Raw genomic sequence first — 20,307 nt, 5'->3', positions numbered from 1 at the left:
GTGGAAACAACAAACTCTCTACAATCTTTTTAGATTTAGAAAAGAATGATTGTGCTAAAAAAAATCCTGTTAGGCTGGGCCACTTCAGCTCGGCTATCAAGTTGGCAGACTGATGATGGTCAGAGAGCTTCTTAATCCATTTTCCCACCTCATTCTCCTCCAACTAATAAAGTATAGAGGAGTGACCACTTATAGATTATAAAGATTCAGATGCATCTTGAGGGGCAATCAGGTTAAGTTTAAGTTAATAGAAACACAACTCATTTACATTAAATAAGTTGAAAATTTAAACACGAATTTATCTATTTAAATAGAGCATTCAGATCATAATCGGGTTTATCGAGTTATATATATTATTCAGTTTTATATAAGTAAATTTATTCGGATTATAAATGTATTTATTTTATCTTATGAACACATTTATTCGTGTTATAAATAAATTACTAAAGTGATAAATGGGTTCGTTTAACGGGAGTTAGAAACATACATGCGTTTGATTGGGACGTGGCTTTTTACCAAAAAGGCTCTCCTTCCTAAACCCCAAATAAAAATCTCTCTCGACGAAACAAACCCTCTTCTTCTCCGAATGGGTAACAATTCGCCTACACTTCCCATTCCCACTCTCCGCAGCTCGATCGAATCAAACGTCTAGGGTTTTCCTTCTCACCAGGGTGATGCCCCGCCCTGCGGCGGTGGCGGCGGCTGCCAGGGCGGCGAGAACAACGGTGGTGGACGGCGCCGCCGCGGCCTCCTCCGTCTCTACTTGGCGGATCATCCCGCGTCCGCTCCTGGAGACCGTCCTCAATAACCACGCGCAGCACCACCGCGTCCACCAGCCCCTCCTCTTCCACGGCCCCCGAGGCGTCGGAAAGACTTCCATTCTCCTCCACCGTTCGTCTTCTTTCTCTCTCTCTCTCTCTATCTCTCTCTCTCTCTCTCTTTCTCTCTCTCTCTCTCTTTCTATAATACTGCTAGTTTCATATCAACCTAAGACAGTTCCACTTCGTGACCTCCTTCTGTCTGCTTCCTAGGTCTTCTTCCGGAGTGGAACAAGGGTCCCCACGTTACCGCTTACGTCGACTTCGCCGCCGACCCCTCGGCCACGCCTCCCTGGTCCTTCGTTTCCTCCTCCTCCTGCGCTACTGCCGACCTTGCCACTCTCCGCACTCGCCTCGAGCTTTCTCTTGAGGCCCTCGTCGACCACGCCGTCCGCCTTGGCGCCATCGGCCCTCGTGACGTCTTTACCGCCCTGAACAAATGGTCTGGCCTCGACACTGCCCTCCGCCGGGTCATCGGCTCTGGCCGCCTCTCGAGGAGGGACGAGAAGGCTCCAGCGAGCTCCCTCTGGGTCAAGGCTGTGGTCGCTCGCTTGGGCCACGTCCCTGGTGCGGAGATTGATGAGAAGAAGTACTCCAGGGAGGAGGTGGCATACATGAGGGAGGCCGCTGTGGCGCTGAGGCTCGCAAAGGATGTCCTTGGGATGCAGCAGGAGTGGAGGAAGGAGGCGGTGAGGCATCTGAATAGGACGGGAGGGTTCTCGAGGTCTTTGGCCAATTCTGCTACTGATTGGCCCTGCCTCTTGCTCGAGATCCTCTCAGAGGCCGCACAGATCGACTTCTTTCAGGTCTCTTGAAGAAAATAAACTAAATTTGCCTTTGTTTGTTTCCATTATGTATATGTTTGTTCTTGCAGCTTGATTTATTGATCTGCTTCTAGTCATCATCGTAAAAGTCACCAATTTGTGGCTCTCCCATTAAAAAGGATGATGAACAAATACTGTTTGATTAATTTTTGCAGCCAAAGCTGATTTTGAATAACATTGATGTCTTGCGGAAAGCAACTTCAGCAGATGATTCGATTGTGCCTGCTGCAGTGTACCACGACAGCTTGATATGGAGAGTGATAGCTCTTGGTGCGAATGAAAAATGCTTGCCTGTCATTCTTGCAACTTCAGACAGGTAACTTCCATAGGTGGTTTGTATCATCCATGCGGATTACATATTTTCTTTTTCATGCAATTGATATGCATGTTTGCCTTTTGGGAAGAGTCAAAATGATCTGCCTTTCCCGCAATTTCTTTTGAGGTTTGGTTGATCATGTGACAAGTTACTCTGAGGTTAAATGTTTATTCAAACCTGTGCATCGTTTCCCTGCTTAAAGTTCAAATCAAGGTCAATGATGTGTAAAGCATGGATTTGTGTTGTTTCCCATATTCCTTAGTTGTTTGTATGCCACTCATCGTCTGATAATGAGAATTAATCGATGTCCCGGAGGAACTGGGGTGCTGTCCATCATACTTTATTGAATAGTCTTTTACATTGACTTGGTTGCAATGATGATGTATTTACATGTTCATTGCATATTGGATCCCTATTAGACTGCTATAAACCTGTCTTGCCTTTCCACCATCAGAAATCAGAAAGAGTAGCTGATATTGCATTTGTATTCCAAGATTTGATATTATTTAGTATTTGCTTGAAATCCTGTATCATTTTCTAATGTGTTCCTGTAAAGAGCAAAACTTTCTGTTAATGCACTAAGTTTCTTTGTGCATTTGTGGAACTTTCTTACCATTGGACGAACTAATTCTGCTTGTTCGAACTTTTGCAGTTACTACTCTTATCAGGCATTTGTTGATTTTGGGTTTCCAGATATTTTTATCTCACGGGAGGTATACTTGTTATAATATTTTGAACTTTTATATTTCTTAGGTACTTTCATTAGAGCAGATGATACTTTAATACTTTCTTGACCTAGTAGTTGGGTAATTGACCTTTTATTGCATTTGTGCAAAATAGCACTAATGATCATTCTTTTTCTTCTTAACTTGATGGTTTGAAGACATTTGGTTGGACACATCAGGAAGCTAAACTGCATATGGTTCCTGATCTGTTCAGTGAGCAAGAGGTACTCTTTTTAATCACTTTTTGATGTTTTTCCCTTTTCTGAGTCAGTGTGTGATGCTCCTCCTAGGCATTTTTTTATTTTCAAACTTCCATGCAATAATTTTGTGATGATGTTTATTGAAGTTGTAGTGGAAAGTTATAGATGAGGTTCTTGGCCCTAACCCTCGACAACTCTCTGAGCTCTATATGCTTAAGCAAAGCAAGAATTATACGGAGTAAGTAGCTTTTCCACTGTTCTCTCCCTCATATTTTTGTCACCGCTGAGTTTTTTGACTTTTTATCCTTCAATATGAATGCCCTTTATAAGTTCCTAAAATATTGGGCCTCACTTCATTCTTATTTAGATTTAGTAGTACATGGAGCAGCAAAAATGTGGTTGCGGGAAACTTGCTTCATTTTTTTAATGAACAAAAGTTTCAAAATTATGGAAGGACAAATAATTGATACTGTGAAATTCTACTTATTTCTAATTTCTGATTGTTGTAAACCACTAGATGGGAGAAAGGTAGAGAAATCTTTTTTCTTTATTCTGCATTAAATTTTTGTGTTCATTCCATGTGTTTAGTGACTTTAGTCATAAGCGACATCTCTTAATGTAATAGGTATGTGAAACACCCACACCTCTAAATACACGTGTAAACCGCGTGGGTAAATCTCCTCACGCGGTGCATCACATGACCTGTCAGTAATAGGATTTCACGAGGCACACAATAGCACAAGTTCAAACCATAAATAAACTAAACCATAAGAGTCCGGGATACAAGTTCCACAGCCACAACAAGCCTTTTAGATACACATCCAAAATATAACGCTAAAGTCCAAAATATAACATTAATCATAACGCCCTCGTAGGGGCTCAATACAACTAATAGACATACTGAAAAAGAAAGGCATCTATTCCTCGCTATCCGCACTTGCGTCCCCTAGTTCTGAAATAATGCCACTAAGAGGTGGTGAGCTCACAGCCTAGCGAGTAGGATCCATACAGTCTAAACAATGAAATCACATGTGCATATCCAATGCATGCCTATAATTGCTAGCAATAACAATATGTTTGTTGAAATGACTTACCATGAGTTACTAGATTAATGTAATCAATAAAGATTTTACGTCATTATTTTGGAACATGTTAGTTACTAAACATATCAAGATAAGTCCACATAGATATCATGCTTGATACAATTTCATACAAATCTCAATCATAGTGTTTACATATTATGCATAGCAATAAAAGAGTAATTTAGTCATCTCATCCTACCGAGACATTAATCATACTTATCATAGCTCACCGAACTATTCACCACACAGGGTAAATACTCTCAAGAAAATCATCCATCACATAACCATCTATCATCTCATGCATCGAGGGGATATATACACGTCTAGCGGTAATGTCACCTACACGTGTATGGCGACACTACATGTGATCGGTTGTCTGTGGCCATCAGACTAAGGACTCCAATCGTAAGCCCATATCTCACTCTCTCTAAATCATCACCGCCCTCAGCGGGAGAATCGGGAGCCCTCGGCTCATCAACGGACGCCTTGACCCTGCGTCGTCGGGTACCGCTAGAGATATATCCCCGCCTTGACTATGCATTATAATCTAGTCTTGACTATGCATTATAATTACCTAAACGCTACACAGGCTCCCAACCTCAGGTGTAGGCCGCTAATAGTATAGTCATATAAAATACACTCTATCCTTGACCCTGGGCTGAGTGAGTAGGGGCACTACCTAGTCAATGATAAGTGAAAGTGATGCAGTGTCTGTGAGTGTATAAGTCATGTCATAGTCATCATGATCGTTACATTCTATATTCACAACAAATATTTATGCCAGAGTTTATCATACAGGATATATGTAGAGCATCGTTACACTAATGTCTATGCTAACACTAACATTCTCATAATATTATGATGAGTACGTTATCAATAACTGCACATGTCAAGATATATCATGGTACACTAGATGCATGGATTAATACCGACATTTTCTACAGTGATATGAAAGGTATAATAATTTAACTATATTATTCTAGACTTGTATAAACTCTACTCGCTTGGGGGTCTCCACAGTACACTAAATCTCCTCAGCTAGCCGGCTCCTCCAGAATCTCAAAATACTCCCCACGCAGTGTAAATCCTATTAATTCACGCAAATAAGGCTATACGTATGATCAGTGAACTAATAGAATTAATTATCTTATTAGAGAATTTATGTTTAGGCATATACATGAGTCAAGAGGTGAGTTTTATGTTATCCTAAAATTCACATGATAATAAATGATCATTACGGGGATGGTTAGGCTAATTAATCAAGTAAAAATGGTAAACATGGTTATAAGGTCCAAATTGGAGTATTGAGTTGGGCCCAAGTCCAACTCAGCAGGTAAGGAGGAAATAGCTCGTGGGCTGCAGTCCAAACTGTAGCCCACGGGCTCCATGGGCTGCGGTTCAGACCGCAGCCCATTTAGCCTTATGGGCTCATGGGCTGCAGTCTAGACTACAGCCCATATAGCCATATGGGCTGCGGTCTAGACCGCGGCCCACAAGTCTCGTGGGTTGCGGTCTAAGCCGCAGCCCAGCAGGGGTGTGGGTGGGGGGTTAAATAGCTCCCACCCTCGCACCCCCTTCCCTTCCAAGGGAAGGAGACAGAGGGAGGGGAGGGAAGGTCCACGAGGCATCTATTTTTTTTTTTTTTTTTTTAAAGTTTACGGGTGTTACAGTATATGTCTCTATTTTATGCACAAAACATTACTATCTGTAAATCTGTAATATGCTACTGATAGTGTTAATGAATTTGGAACCTTAAGTTAGCTTATCTATTCTTTTTCAATGGAAGCTATTTTCTGTTGTAAGGTGTTGTAAGGTAATGAAAGAATGCTAAAGTATTCAAGTTAACACCAGTGATGCAGTAAGCAGTATTAGCTGTAGCCATTTTGTATCCCAAGTTGCCATCATCTGTTAGGAGATACTTTCTGTTTCATCAGTGGATTCACAAATGAGGTTCACAAATGAGGTATTCCCTCCATCCGCCCATTTGGTGTTGCTCTCATGGATAAGAAAGTGTTGGATGAGGATCAAGAAGCCCAACTTATCTCAATTACAAATCCTGTTTGGTAGTGAATCTGATTACAATCTTCAATGACAAGTGAGTTAGTGGGGATTTGAATCTTGTTTGTTCTTAAGTGAGACCACCTGATTATCTCATAAAAGTTCTTTCAGGCTTTCCAAGTTCGTATGAGACTACTTTGAGTATGTGTGCCCACTTGATGTTTTAATTTTCTTTCAAAATTTACCATTTATTAGAATAGGATGTGGGCTCATTGTGGTTAATTTTGGGTTCATTTGATTTGATGGACCTCGTAAAAGTTCAATCAATGCTACCCTGAATTTGCATAGAACTTTGTGAGTTTAGGTATCCACTTGATGTTCTTGTGATATAAAGTGTATATTTAATATAATAAATTTTTTAATCAAGTTTTCTATCTTCCAATTTGATGTCCATTATATTTTGCTGTGTAACCTGTATTTAATGCTACTTGCAATATGTTAAAATTCTCTCTTTGTGTCACAGTGGCTTTGAGGACACTGTTGATGCCTACCTTGCATATTTGCAAGTAAGTTTTCACATAAACAAAGTACTTTAATGTTGTTTATATTTGAAATAGTCTCTTCTTTATTAATGAGGACTATCAGGTCTGATTACTTGGATTAAATATTTTTACCTTTGCCGTCCAATATGGTAAGAAAAATGTTATTCTTGGATTATTGGAATAGTATACTTTCTTAATTCTTGTTTAGGTTTATGCAACCTTCTTTTGTCATTTGATCAACTTTGATGCTCTGATCTTGTTACGAAGTAGATTTGGACCGATTTGAACGTAAAAAAATAATAAACATTTATATGGTAGTAGTTTTAGAAGTTAGAATTCTAATGGTTTTAGTTTTTCGTAAATCAGAAGTCGAGATGAAAAGATATAAATAAAATAGTGAAGGAAAGTCAGAACGGGGCAGATTAGTAAATATTCGGCGTTGCGGTGGTTGTTGCAGGGTGGTCGACAGCCAATGGTGGTGGTGGACGACTGTAAAATAGGGTGACATGTGGTAGAGGATTGTGGCTATGGAAAGATGACAATGGGGCTGTTGTAGGGGATGCTCTAGTGTCGTGCGTTGGTGATGAAAACAGTTTGTAGAGATGGCAGGAGCTCCGCTACAGTCGGAGGTGGTGCTTTGATTGTAGTTTGGGCCAACAGTTCTCCTCCCTCATTGTTTGGATTTTCCTGCTGCGGGAATGTTGGTTTCGCTATGGCCGACAACACTGGCGGTGCAGGGGGTGGAGGGTGGCTAGCCAAACCTTAGCTAAGGTTTGGATTGAGTCCTTGATGACAGTTTGGATTTCCTTTGATTCTCCTTCAATTCGGTCAATTTTTTTAAAATATTGTCTTTGCCTATGTCGGTGGCTTGTCGCCGGCGATTGCTAGTAGTGTTGAGGAAATCTCCATAGGGATGGAGATGAGTTTTGGTCCTCTATGGCGTGATCTCTCTTGGGTTAGCTTTGGATCATGTGTTCACCATCGTTCGAAAAACGTCGGCTCTAATACTATTGTTATGAACCAAATTTGGACCGATCTGAGCGTGAAAAAATTTAAAAAATTATATAGTAATAGCCTCAGAAGTTATGGTTCTAATAGTTTTGGTTTCACGTAAATTAGAGGTTGGGATGAAAAGATATAATTAAAATAGTGGAGGAAGGTTAGAACAGTGTAGATTGGTAAATATTTGATGTTGTGGTGGTCGTTGGAGGGTAGTGGACAACTAAGAGTGGTGGTGAATGGCTGTATAGTAGGGTGGCTCGTGGTGGAGAATGACGGCCATAGTTTGAAGGTAGAATTAGGATTCTAAGTTAGATATACTCTTAGGAAAATAAACGGTTATAATTAATTTTGCATCTTACTCTTATTCCTAAAATAAACTCAAGGCTAAAACATGATTCTTAATTCTTAATTGGATACTTAGATTATTAAACAAAGAAGCACAACCTCTCTATATATAGAGGCTGAGTGTAATGAGTTCTATTCAGACTTAGTTCTAAACGCTTATACGACTCGAACTAAGATTTACCTTAGAGATTTACACAATTTAATTAGATTTATCTTAGTGGCTTATATTTTTTAATTAAACTTGCCGTAATGGCTTACATGATTTAACGAAACTTGTCTTAAGAGTTTACATAAGAGATGAAAATGAATCAATTAAAAAATAAATAGACTTGATTTGTCGAGCTCAGTGTCCTCATGATACGATCTAATCTATCCCAGTTTGTATCAGATCTACATCTTTGAAAAGTTTGATTTGATTGGGTATTAGATTGAAGTTAGTAAAAGTACATGTTCTAATAAATGCTTTTACATCAGATAAAGCCACATTTGACAATTGACTCTTTTTTTTCTCGGATCATAGCGACTCTTCATAGTTTAATTGCATCAAAAGAAAGCTAATGCTCTGTTAACTTTTATCAGTTCTCTTTTGGAGGCTACGATTTGATTCGTTGCACCTAGTTACCACTTAATAATATAAACTTGAGCTGTTAGAACTTTTAGATGAAAGGTTTGACCTTTATTGCTGAAGCTTTTGTTGGCCTAAGATTTTCTTATTAGTAAAACAAGTTCCCTGATCAAGTACTGCCATTTCTTTGTTGTCATGGAGTACTTGCATGTTAATAGTCAAACAAAGTCGTGATCAACAGTGGAAAATATCATGCTCATAATTTTGTGCTTCTGTAGGAAGATACTAATTCTCCAATACTCTTAATTGGTTATATGCACGTTCCAGATGCAAAAGAAAAAGAAACTTCATATATTTCCCATTCTTTCTTCTTCTTTAGGTGGCCGTGTTGAACCCTGCTATGGAGTCAGCATTAGCTATTTTGGAAAAGTTTGCTTCTGATGCGCGTGAGAGGAAAATTCCAGAAGGTCGATTACATTTTGGTGCTCCTTGGAGACACCCGCCTCATTCTGACAGCCCTGTTTCATCTCTAAAGTGGGCAAAATTTCAACTCATGGACTTTGTTCAATCTTTCATAAATACTGAGTTTGGGGTAATACTTATTCTTCTCATAATTTCATTGTATTTCATTTCTACTGTCCAACTAGGTGGCATTATGATGGTCTTATTATGACATAGCTAAGAACTGCTTCTTGTGCTTTAATTTTCTAGAGCTAGTGTCTATGTCCTAGCATAGATTTTCCTTTTTTTCCTTCTTTATTTGGAAAACATGAGGAAAGAAGTAACTATCAAGTGGGACTCAGTAGGCCATACTTTGGGAATTTATGTTCAGGCTACTTTATCAGGAATATTGGGTAGTGCTTCCATGAACTCATGAGGGCCCTTCTACTGAGAACATCCATATCTTTAAAAGTAGGAGTAAAACAAATCCTGTATGATTGGCAAAACTTTTGTAGCTTCTGTTTCTGCTTGCATGTATTTTGGGTTGTTTATTTAGCAGATTATGCTCCTCGGGGTGCTTGTTTTCCTCTTACTTTCTTTGAAGTTGTCTTCTAAATGTTTTTTTTTTTTCCAATATGATTAAGATTAAGGACTTGAAGTATTCTGCCTCAGGCTTGTAGAAATAGCAGCCAAGTTGCTAGAAAGCATGTTATTTATTATTTTATATAATATGTCAAGGTGAAGGGTTGTCATTGTCTAATCAATCTTGAATAATCCAGAACCATCATTAACAGGATCTTAAGCTTTTACAGGTGCTCTAATTTGTAGCTGACCTATATATTTTTAGTTTGCATTGATTAGTACCAACTTTCATACTGGATAAAAGATCATGTTCGCCTTTTATCCTATTATATAGAAATTATGTAGTTGATACTTGAGAGAGAAAAGAGGATCAACTACATTCTACAAATTAATTGTGGACCCAAGATCTCATAACTTATACCTATTTATTGTCTAGGTAAATTATCTAGCTGATTATAGCCTTGAAATACTGGATGATCCTGCAGCAGTAGCAATGTTGGAGGTACCATTTGTTTTAATCAGTTGCATGTGTTATTTTTCTCTGGACCCATTCCTTTTACTAAATGTACTTTTAGAATTTTAGATAAAGTTACAGCTATTTCTTTGTTAGGTTGGTTTGCTTTACGCACAACGAGATCCATCCTATATTCGACCGGTCACTCGTGGTATTGAAAGATGTCTCGTCAGATGGTTAGTTACTATGTTTGTTAAAGCTATGCTCTCTATGGTTGCAGCTTGTGTTCATTTACAATTTTCTGCTTCTGTCTCTAGGCTTGTTCAGCAAAAGATGCAGATGAGCCTTCCAGAATCTATATCATATATATGGCAACGAATAATACGTGGGCGAAGCTATCGTCACTTGATGAAAAAATAGGCTATAAATAGACTGAAGAGGTACAAAACTAGTTTTCAGAAACATCTTTTTCGTTTTTTCTGTATACATGTTTCATTAATCAGTCACTTAATTTCAGGTTATATTCAAGCAAGACAGCTTTTTTGCAGTTGTTCATAATCTTGAACTCAAGTATATTTTCCCGTGCTGCTGCTGCTACATTACATTTATATGGATATCAATATGCAGATTTCAGTACTATAGCCTAAATTATGTTGCTGACTATCTATCCAGGCTATGTAAGTTCTTAGTGCATCTTTACATTTTATCGTGGTGTTGTAGATAAAGTATTTTTCATCTTCTCGATCATGATAGTGTAGATCAACTACTGTAGCCTTCTTTATTATCAAAACAAATTTCAGCGATCGACGGGCAACTGAGAGGCCAGCAACTATCATTTGTGTCCTCATTGGGCACTTCTGATAAAAACTTGCTTGACTTAAAATACAATTTCATATTTTCTTAACCAATCATCCCAATTGATTGATCTAAAAATGTAACACCAAGTTACAAAATGTAGAATATTGATTTGTATGCTGTGTTACTATTAGATGCTAAGTTAGCTTAACCATGTTCTCCATGCCTCCTCACTTACGGAATTCTCTTTAGGATTGTCTAGTCATTGTTGATTGTCTGGTCTTGTTTTTAGTTTTGTATCTACCTCAAAACTTAGCACTCTGGCAGCAGTCTTCTAGCTTATGTGGTTGTTTCTGTGTTTTCGTTTATTTTTTCTGTTTGTTCCTAACTGATCGGGTTCAAAAGCTATATCCTGTTCCATATTAGCTCTTCATATTAAAATATTTTTTTTAAAAGTATTTTTTTATTTAATTCAATTTGGGCACTACTACGTTATCTCCTTATCTTCATTCGTTCAAGTTGATCGGCTTCCTGTTTCCAGAGAATCACAAGATATTTTAGCAACTTTTTTATTCTTAGTAAAACTACTGCTTAGATGCATAGTTTTGATCGGTTACTTGAGAAATTTTTTCGATCTGTTTCATCCTTCTAGTACTAATACTTAATAATGACTGACATGTATATATTACACAATTTGCAGCATCTGTGTTCCATGGAGCATCATGCTTCCAATTATTTCCGCTGCAGATCTGCATGTGACTGCTAGCCAAATAATAGCGCAACACTGTTGCTCTAGGATGAGCATGACAGCAGGATGGATCACGGAACTCGAACACTAAGCCCATTGGAATATTTGTGATTTATTTGAATATTTTTTCTGTCAATTTTTTTGTGAATCAGTTATTGTACTTTGTGATGTGCCATTAGGTTTGTGTTTTAGCATTTATAGGTGATGACAACATAAATTTCTAGAGATGCAGACATTGCAATTAATTGTTTTCACCATTTAAGTGCGAAGCTACGAGATTGGGATTTGTATGTAAGTGATTGAATCATTCTAACTGTAGTTTTGGTAAATGTACACTTATAGCTTCTTCTCCAAACTGGATGATGGATAGGTTCTTACATATATGAACAGCAGTTATGTCATATGTGAATGTAGCATCTACCTATGAGATTGTTATATTTGGGCACGAATGCAAGGCTCATCCATATGCCTAGTTAGAACTATTTGACAGTTTTGCTTTTAAATGTGATGAGATCGTTTTTAATTTAATACACTTACCTGAAAAGGATCTCGGATCTTCCAATAAGTTTACAACATAGACTAACATGCAAAAAAAAAGAAAAAAAGTTAGTGAATTTTTTTAACAAAAACTGCAAGAAAAGGTCACAGTAATGCTGTACATTTGTAGTCAGACGAGAAAAAGAAATCATTTTGGCAAAAAAGAAATTGGGTGAAGGTGTAGGACCCGAATCGCAAATTAGCTTAAATAGGGTGTTATGCGCAAATATATAAAATTAGCAATTATTTTACAAGTAGACCCTCGACTGGAGATACCCAAAGCAAAGTTGGTCTCTTTCTCTCGTGTTTCTCTCCTCTCTGTTTCTCTCTACATCGTTCCCCCATGGAGGGAGTCGGCGCCCGGCTGGGCCGGTCGTCGACCCGGTATGGCCCGGCCACTGTCTTTACGGGGCCGGTGAGGAAGTGGAAAAAGACGTGGGTACCCCTCTCCAACCCCAACTCGAACAACAACACCACAAACTCCAACTCGACCAATAACAATCGCTCCCACCTCCTGCTCTACAAGTGGGCGCCGGAGAACGGCAACGGAGCCGCAAATTCCGAGGAACCCCAGAAGAGAAAGTACCGCTACATCCCGGTAAGTGAGACATTCTTGCTTTGCTCTTTTTTTTTTTTTTTTTTTTTTTTTTTTTTGTTCTTGAATTGGTTTTGGAAAGATAGATTTTTGGGAGATATTGGGTAAGTGAGTGTGTTGCATTCTTCTGATTTGGGTCTTGTTTGGTGGTTAATGTGTGATTTTGGTGTAAAGATCTGATTTTTATTTGGTTAGCTTATGGTCAGGGAGTTTGATTATTAGGTTTTGTTTTGTTTTTTCTCACTTACCGGAGGATATTCGTGCGCGGATTTAATTTTGGTTTTAGCCTACCCGTTATAACAACCTCTTCATGATCAATCTCTGCCTTTTTTCTTTTCTCTTGAATTGGATCGGAAAGTTCGTTTCTTCGGCGCATGTTGTTCTCTTCTGATAGGCATCTGGCAAATGAGTGTCTCGGCATTTTGGGTCTTGTCTGGTGGTTATTTTTTAGTGTTCTTAGGGTTTTGATCTATTCGCTTTTCGGAAATGGTTAAATAATGGATATATAACTATTTCCAGTGAAATGTTGTCATTTTCTAGTAAATATATGTTTGGATTTTGGTGGTATTAATGGTTTGCGGTAAGTTTGCTGGTTTTCTCATTCATTCCGGTATTTCACTGCTGAGTTCATTTTGGGATCTGACTTGTTTGTTATTGATATCTAGGTTGATGAGAATAATTATGTAGTATAATATTTGTGGAATCTATAAAGATCGTTTGTCCTGACAACAATAGATTGCCAAGATTCAACAAAGATGGAAGGGGGGACTTATTAGTTTAGGGCTTTTATGATGTATAATGTCTTTTGCACTTCCCAATCTTTACTAAAATATAGGCTGGACGCCTCATTACCTAATTTTGATTGATTATAGTTTTTCTTACAGAAACTTAGGTTTTTTTTTTCTGTGTTCTAGATGTGTGCTTTTATATTTAGCCTCCTCTCCTCATTCCAGTATTGTTTGGTTCTTGCAGGACTTTATAACTTCTGTCATCAGAACTTATAATGTCACTTTGATGTAGAGTTTGTTTAGTTCTAGATGAATGTTGCGACTTTACATTATGAAGTAATTTTTTTTTCAGGTAGAATGATTCCCTATATGGAAAAACTTGTTCACAAGTTTTTTATTGCTGCCCTTTTTCTTGCCTTATATGCAATTTTCCAATGCCCTCCGGTTTTTCAGAATTTTTTTAACGCTCCTTGTTATTTTCCTGTCAAAGAATCCCGCTGTATTAGCTTAATTATATATGCAGGAAAAGGATTGAATGATGATGCAGATAATTGATTGTAGTTAAAGATGTGGAATAGAAGATAGATACAAACATCTAAATCTTGTGTGGATGTTTTTGACCCAGTATAAGTATCTATTCTTTGTGACATAGGAAGTAGACAAGGGAAATCCATCTTTGTAGCTGAAGCGATTTAAGATATTCATAGTCCCCCCTCCCCTTAAGTAACAAGTACAGTAAAAACAATCACGTTTTGTCATTGAGTCAGATTTCCTTATCTTTTTTTGTATCAATCTTTTTACATGTTTGCTGTTCTTATTGTCAAAACAGGTTTCTGTTATCGAAGAGCAAAATCAAGAGGCTGCTGTCAAGACTGAAGACGAGAGTAAGCCTAATGATGCTGATCCATCTTCCACCCCAACTGAGTCTTCTAATGGTAAAAAGGATGATGTCTTAATGGAAGAAGTTCAGGTAATTGAATTTCTCTCTACAGAAACTCTTCCTTTTGATCTACTTGTTGAATTTGCAGCGATCAAACATATGTTCTATTCATCCTTTTTCTTTACATCAGCAGTTATTTGTATTTAATTTAATTTCAGTATATTCTTATTGATTGAATAGTCTTAAAAAGGACTACCAAAGCTAACAAATTTTAATTAGGGGACATTATGAGTATCCGTTTGGTTGCTGGACATTAATGTAAAAGACAAAGATGGTATGGTTGTTGACTTTACCTAACATGTTGTCATTTATATTTGGCATTCTTTGCCTTCTTATTGTATCACTACTTTTCTCATCCATAATGGAGCATTGATGATATGAGTGTCTCTTAAACATCAGCATCAGCTTATGTTGCTCTTCTGAGAACACTTTCATAGGTTTCTGGTTTCGGTCCAGGTGAAAGTGAAACTGATAAGGATTGGTCTGGGACCTTCAAATACTCCCCATCATATCATGGACATTGCTCAGACGATCAGGATTGCATGTGCCATTAGTAAAGAGGGCCCATATCTCCCAATCTATGCGATCTGTGCGACACAATTTTTATGCGTTGGCAATTGTCCAGATGAACCGGCACAGATTTTACTTGGACCTAAATTGTACTCCTTCCATAGACCTTCAATATCTGCTTGTTCATTTTCTTTTACAATCTTTAGTAATCACTGTTCTTTGTACAGTCCTGGAACTGTCTGATTAGTTCCATTCCTGGATGTTTTGTATTGTTAGACAAGATTTGCTTTTGCTTGGCAAGCTCTTTTTGTGATTTGTACAACTAACCGAAACTTGTGATGATCTGATATCATTTCTTTGAATTTGTCTTTCAAGCACATGCAATCCTGAGTTATCCGTTTTTCTGAAATCTGAGTGAAACCTTGAGATCGTTCCTTTTGCAGGTTTCAAGCATGGCAAGAGATCCTGACAAAGATGGCAATGGAACTGAGTTAAATTTGAACTTGGGTTTGAAAGATCCTGATGGTGATGCTGATGGTGATCTTAATATGGGAAAGCAAGGCGAAGGCAGTGGTCAATTGGACAAAGTAGGTTCAGTTGAGAACGTAGAAATGAATAATTCGACAAACTCAGAAACTGAAAATAGATTGAAGAGGAAAGCCATTACCCCTGACCTTGAAATGAGAATGTAAGCAAACTGTTTCATCTTTGTTTTAATTTTTTAACCTCTTCCAAGAGGCATATTGGTGTAACTTGATTGATGCTCTATAATCTGTTCTACATATTTGGGAAAACCTCAAGATTGAGCATTATCTCATATTAATGCATTCAAGCAATGTATTGACCTTTTCTCAAATTTTTGTAAGACCAATTCATAGTCTCCATTCAGTTCTTTTTATTTTGGGGAGATTTTTGTTGCAGAATGTTTCAGAAATAGGCCCCAATTGGAAGGTAGTGTTTTTCTGATCTATTAGCATATTTGTTTTTTTGTCGAATTATGAAGATTGCAAGTTGCTTGCGGTTTGGGATGTCTCAAATTGTTGTTGAGTGAAAGGTTGAGTTAGCCATGTCCATTTCTCTTCCCTCTTAGCTTTCTCATCCTTCTCTTTTAACCCCTTAATCAATTTCAGCTGTCTGACGACATTAGATCCCATAATTGAGAAATGTTCAAATGTAAAAGTTTAAGAACATATATTCTCTAAACCTCTTGAGACGCTAATAAGTGATTCAGTTTGTTTCGCATGATTATTCAAATATAATATTCAAGTATCACTAACATAATCGTGTTCTTAAACACATTACATGGCCGGAAAGCATAAATTTAACCTGATAATTTCTACTTGTAAATAACTTGTGCCAAATATTCTTCTGTACCAAAGGATAAAAATAGAATTCTATTGCTTCAAAAAGAGACAATTATTTTTAATTCAAAAAGTAAACCTATTTAGTACGCAACAATGAAGGGAGATAGATTACTGAATTGAAGAGACATGACATACATAGTACTTTTTACCTATTTCTGGCAAGCTGTTAGTATCAAGCCAGAGCATGGAGCTTGCATTGATTCTAGTTTCAATAGAAGCATGTTTGCTAACAGATTATTATTAGTTCAAGTATCGATACCCATCAGGGAAGTTTGTTATATACCGAATAAAAGTGAATAATAAACCCAAATGTAATGGTTCTTCTCAATGTGAATATATTCAAACATACAACTCATTTTCTAGATCCATTTCCAGCAAAAAAATAATATCATATCAGCTGCAACATTTGTAGCATCTTTGTCAATGACAATGTCAATCAAGTATTCTTGGAACAAAAGGACCAAGATTTTTTTTCCCAGGCTGTCCAACTGGTCATGTGAAGTCGAACTACAACCAATTCAACCCCTATTGCAGAAACCATCATTAGCATGTTCTAGGAAAATTTTGCTGCCCATCTACAACTCATTTGGTAGAGTTTTGATCTGCATCATTGTTTAGACCTTCAGTTACACCAACTTCAGCTGGTCGCAGGACGCGGTCATAAAGCATATACCCCACCTGCAATGCAAGGAGACCATAACGATCAGGATTTACACGATGTTTACACCTCAAAACAAAGGTGCTATTTTGATAGTGGGTGAAAAATTAAGTTAGAACTTGGAAGTCGTTTCAGACAATATCTAGGATGAGGAGAGCAGAGTTGCATATGCAAGGTTTTGGGAAAGAAAGAACCAAAAAGATATATAAGTTCCTTCATCAATTTAAAAAAAGAAAAGAAGAAGAAAATCAGCAAATGTGTACCTTAACAACAGCTGCTACAGAACCAGGAGGTTTTGAAGCATCAGGAATTTGGAAAACTGCATGATGCCTATGAGGATCAAAATTCTCATTCATAGGGTCAAACTTTTCCACCCCAAACTTCCTAAATACCTGAAAGAAGAAGAAACAGTTCTAGGACTATAGACAACACCAATGATTCCTTGAAAGATGAAGACAGGCAATAAAAGGCCACAGCTGCTGAGATGAAATAGAACGAATGTGTCTCATTACAGTCGACATTCTTAATTCTTTTATCGAAGGTTCACAATTTGGCCACTAAATACACTCACTACACATACAAGGCTAGACTAAAAAATTGTGTTAAAACTGTGAAACAAGATTTAACACTTCAATAGCCATTTCATTCAATTCATTAGGATTTTTTGGAGCACATATCCTCTATGCCACCTACATTTGTGATTGGCCAAATGGTAACAGGATAGTCAGCACAGAAAATAGGTATTACAAACACCAAATGGGAAGTTCTACAGTTCCAGACTAACATACCAAATGTAACACCAACTTAATTCCAAGTGAAAAACCTCTTGTTGCATCTCCAACAATCAACCAATTAATTGCCTATTTATCTCGTACAATTCAAGTTTCATCTATTACATGCCAAGGGCTCTAACTTAGCCTTTATATGTAAGCATGGTTCGTCTCCAACAGTCAACTTTGTGGATGTGACCAACAACATTACTCCAACTACTAACTATCCTACTTAAAGAAAGGAAATTGGCATGATATATAATAAAACACATATCAAACTTCTACTTATGGAATCATATTAATTTCACTATGAAAGTAATTCTTCTCACAATTTTAAAAATCTAAACCATGCCTAAAACAGAGAAAAATAAAAATTACCTCTGCAAGTTGCTTTTCGGTCATTTCAACACCCTCAAGTAGAGTCTTTAGAAGTGGCACAGCTCCAACAGAGTCTTTAGATGCATCAATTTTTGAAAAGCTTTCCTTGACTACCGATGAAGCTCTTCCCAGATTATCAGCAACATCTAGCAAGTTCTTAGCAAAGCTCTGTAAGCAATGGAGAGTTCCATAAGATGTGAACTTATTAGAAGAAAGAAGGAAATACGTAGATGAAGACCTGATGCAGAAAAGAGAAGACTTGATGATGGTACCTGTATTGCATACTTTTTCGAGTTTTCTGCCTCACGTCTAGTCCTGTCTATAACATTCTCCATTTCTGCATAGCTGCGGAGAACCTTATCTTGCATTTTTTCAATCTCCTTGTGCTTCAACTTCAGTAATTCTTCCTTCTCAGCAACTAGTTTCACCAGATCTTCCATTGATAGCTCAGCCTCTGTATCTGAATCAGAAAATGCAGTTCGTTTAGTACCTCTTCTCCTCCTCCTTTTATCAGAGTGGGTCTTGGAATCCTTGGATTCTGAAAAATGACCTGCATCTGGTACATTGTCTGAACCAGTAGAACTACTACTGGTCTTGGAAGATTCAGCGCCAGTTCCTTCTTCCAAGCAAGTTTCATGCTCCACGGATTGGTTCCCTTCCTTTTCAGTTGGTTGAGGAGATGCTGAAGATGAGAACCCAAATCTTTGAAAGGAAGTATTTGCTAGACCTAATTGTCCGAAAACCTGGTTTGACTGACAAGGGACCTGCTTAGTTAGAAAGAAATGATAATAATAAGAAGAAAAATAATTGGCATGCACTTTCACCATACCCACCCAATCCAAAACATAAGGATAACAACCAAATTGTCTGATGTGAAGGCAATTGAAACAATGAATTGGTGAAACATTTATGTCAACAAGAGAACTAATGTAAGATTGGCTGTATGTGTGTGTGTGTTTATATATATATATATGTATATATATACCATTCCCTTCTTATCCCTCAAATTTTGCCTCTTTTACTACTCTTTTCAATTCCTTTGCCTTTCGGGATCCAACTACTTACATTGAGCAAGCCAGCAGGACAGTAAGATAAACTTATTGGGCATCTTTGCAGAATTGGTGGAAACACTTCCCTTATGCTTTTAGGATAAAATCAACTGAGAAAATGAAAAGGCAAACGGTTAGTTCCTCTTTTCTATATCCAGCGTCCTCCTTCTGTTAATTTCATGTAGCACATTCATCAGATTTTGATCTTATTTCAGATAGAGATACACTAGATACAAGAATCTGCTAAATACTTAAAGCTTGTGATCAGATTACTTATGATTCAATATGGTTTCCTTTGTAAGAAGCTCATGCTTTCTTGATACCTAATCAATTTGTTTTCCCATAGGCCTAGTAGAAACTATCGAATTGCGAAGAAAATAAATGGATTCATATGCACAACAGAAAAAAAAAAGTCTAATAGAACAACTATGGAGTTAATCCGTTCAATACAGAGACAGGAAAATTTATGGGCACATGAATAATAACAGTCGAACTATGTTTAGCTTTGGGATAAAAATAAAAGCAAAAGCACAAACTCATTTAATTCTTGGCCAATAAAACTGCTATAAAGCTAACATCTGATACTTAATCTAAAACGTGAGTTTATTTTTTCCACTTGCATAGGAAGAACTGTAGCCCCAATTTATAAACCCATATAACCTAAACAAAATGCTACAGAAATCCAATAAACGCCTCCAGGAGAGTTTGAAAAATTAGCCAACTTCACGTCGGACAACTAGAATTCAGCATCAAGCCTATCAACAGTCGATAAATACCATATAAAGTACATAAAAAATAAAAAGAAAAAACAGATTTTATCAACACCCAGTTCCCAATACGACATTAAAAACCCAAAGGTACCGTCAAAATCTCACCTTGATTGGGAAGCATGGAGTGGACTCGGTCAGCGAACGGAAGCCACTCGAGAGATTCCCGAACGCCTCCGGCCGAGACGAAGCCGAGAGCAAGCGGCTAGTGATGCCGCTTCTCGAAATACGAGAGAAAAACCTAGAACCTATCATCTTCTTCGATCGAAACCAGAAAAGATTAAGGAATAGAAAGAGAAATCGAACACAGGCTTCAGCAGTGGTGAGAAGAACGAATGGAAGAGGCGAGAAAGGAGCTTCTGGAAGAGAAGAAATAGAAACCCATTATGGAGAAAATTCTTACATAAAGACCATTTTGCCCTCAGAGATGATGGTGAATTAGTATGGTTTTCGTGTATATTGCTGCAAAATATGAGGGTAATTTTGTCTTGCGAATAAGGGTTTAAGGGTGAAAGGGGTTTATAGAATAGCTAGGTTTGAGCCAGGGTTGGAAAAATTCCAATCTGGCCTTCAA

General features: G+C 37.6%; 3 protein-coding genes across 12 annotated transcripts; 2 read left to right on the top strand and 1 right to left on the bottom strand.

The window, feature by feature from the left end:
* Positions 1–48: 48 nt before the first annotated feature.
* On the top strand, positions 49–11,792 carry LOC140794816 (uncharacterized). The gene is made up of 13 exons (XM_073147041.1): positions 49–891; positions 1,032–1,624; positions 1,798–1,958; positions 2,611–2,671; positions 2,842–2,907; positions 3,036–3,121; positions 6,487–6,529; positions 8,797–9,009; positions 9,877–9,942; positions 10,051–10,130; positions 10,212–10,334; positions 10,412–10,571; positions 11,390–11,792. Exons 1-11 carry the CDS (start codon positions 675–677, stop codon positions 10,312–10,314), a joined length of 1,689 nt encoding a protein of 562 aa, XP_073003142.1. The 5' UTR covers positions 49–674; the 3' UTR covers positions 10,315–10,334; positions 10,412–10,571; positions 11,390–11,792.
* Positions 11,793–12,236: 444 nt separating this feature from the next.
* LOC140795731 (uncharacterized) lies at positions 12,237–15,603 on the top strand. 2 transcript variants are annotated; one of them, XM_073148469.1, is made up of 4 exons: positions 12,237–12,572; positions 14,127–14,267; positions 14,694–14,896; positions 15,191–15,603. In XM_073148469.1, the coding sequence occupies exons 1-4, from the start codon at positions 12,318–12,320 to the stop codon at positions 15,240–15,242; spliced, it is 651 nt and encodes a 216-aa protein (XP_073004570.1). In that variant the 5' UTR covers positions 12,237–12,317; the 3' UTR covers positions 15,243–15,603. The 2 variants fall into 2 exon arrangements, with proteins under 2 accessions (XP_073004570.1, XP_073004571.1); XM_073148470.1 differs by lacking the exon at positions 14,694–14,896 and having other exon boundaries at positions 12,241–12,572.
* An 808-nt stretch (positions 15,604–16,411) lies between these two features.
* On the bottom strand, positions 16,412–20,088 carry LOC140795676 (grpE protein homolog 2, mitochondrial-like). 9 transcript variants are annotated; one of them, XM_073148383.1, is made up of 6 exons: positions 19,842–20,088; positions 18,468–18,681; positions 18,190–18,377; positions 17,918–18,085; positions 17,033–17,161; positions 16,412–16,789 (listed from the first exon to the last, which is right to left on the bottom strand). In XM_073148383.1, exons 1-6 carry the CDS (start codon positions 19,986–19,988, stop codon positions 16,694–16,696), a joined length of 942 nt encoding a protein of 313 aa, XP_073004484.1. In that variant the 5' UTR covers positions 19,989–20,088; the 3' UTR covers positions 16,412–16,693. The 9 variants fall into 9 exon arrangements, with proteins under 9 accessions (XP_073004484.1, XP_073004487.1, XP_073004485.1 ...); XM_073148386.1 differs by having other exon boundaries at positions 18,468–18,660; XM_073148384.1 differs by having other exon boundaries at positions 18,190–18,371; positions 19,842–20,087.
* Positions 20,089–20,307: the final 219 nt, after the last annotated feature.

This window comes from Typha latifolia, chromosome 9 (genome assembly GCF_019914945.1).
Source record: "Typha latifolia isolate L0001 chromosome 9, TyphaL0001v2, whole genome shotgun sequence".
In the NCBI taxonomy this organism is placed as follows: Eukaryota; Viridiplantae; Streptophyta; class Magnoliopsida; order Poales; family Typhaceae; genus Typha; species Typha latifolia.
Note: the sequence above shows the minus strand (reverse complement) of the source record. Positions and strands in the feature narration are given on the sequence as shown.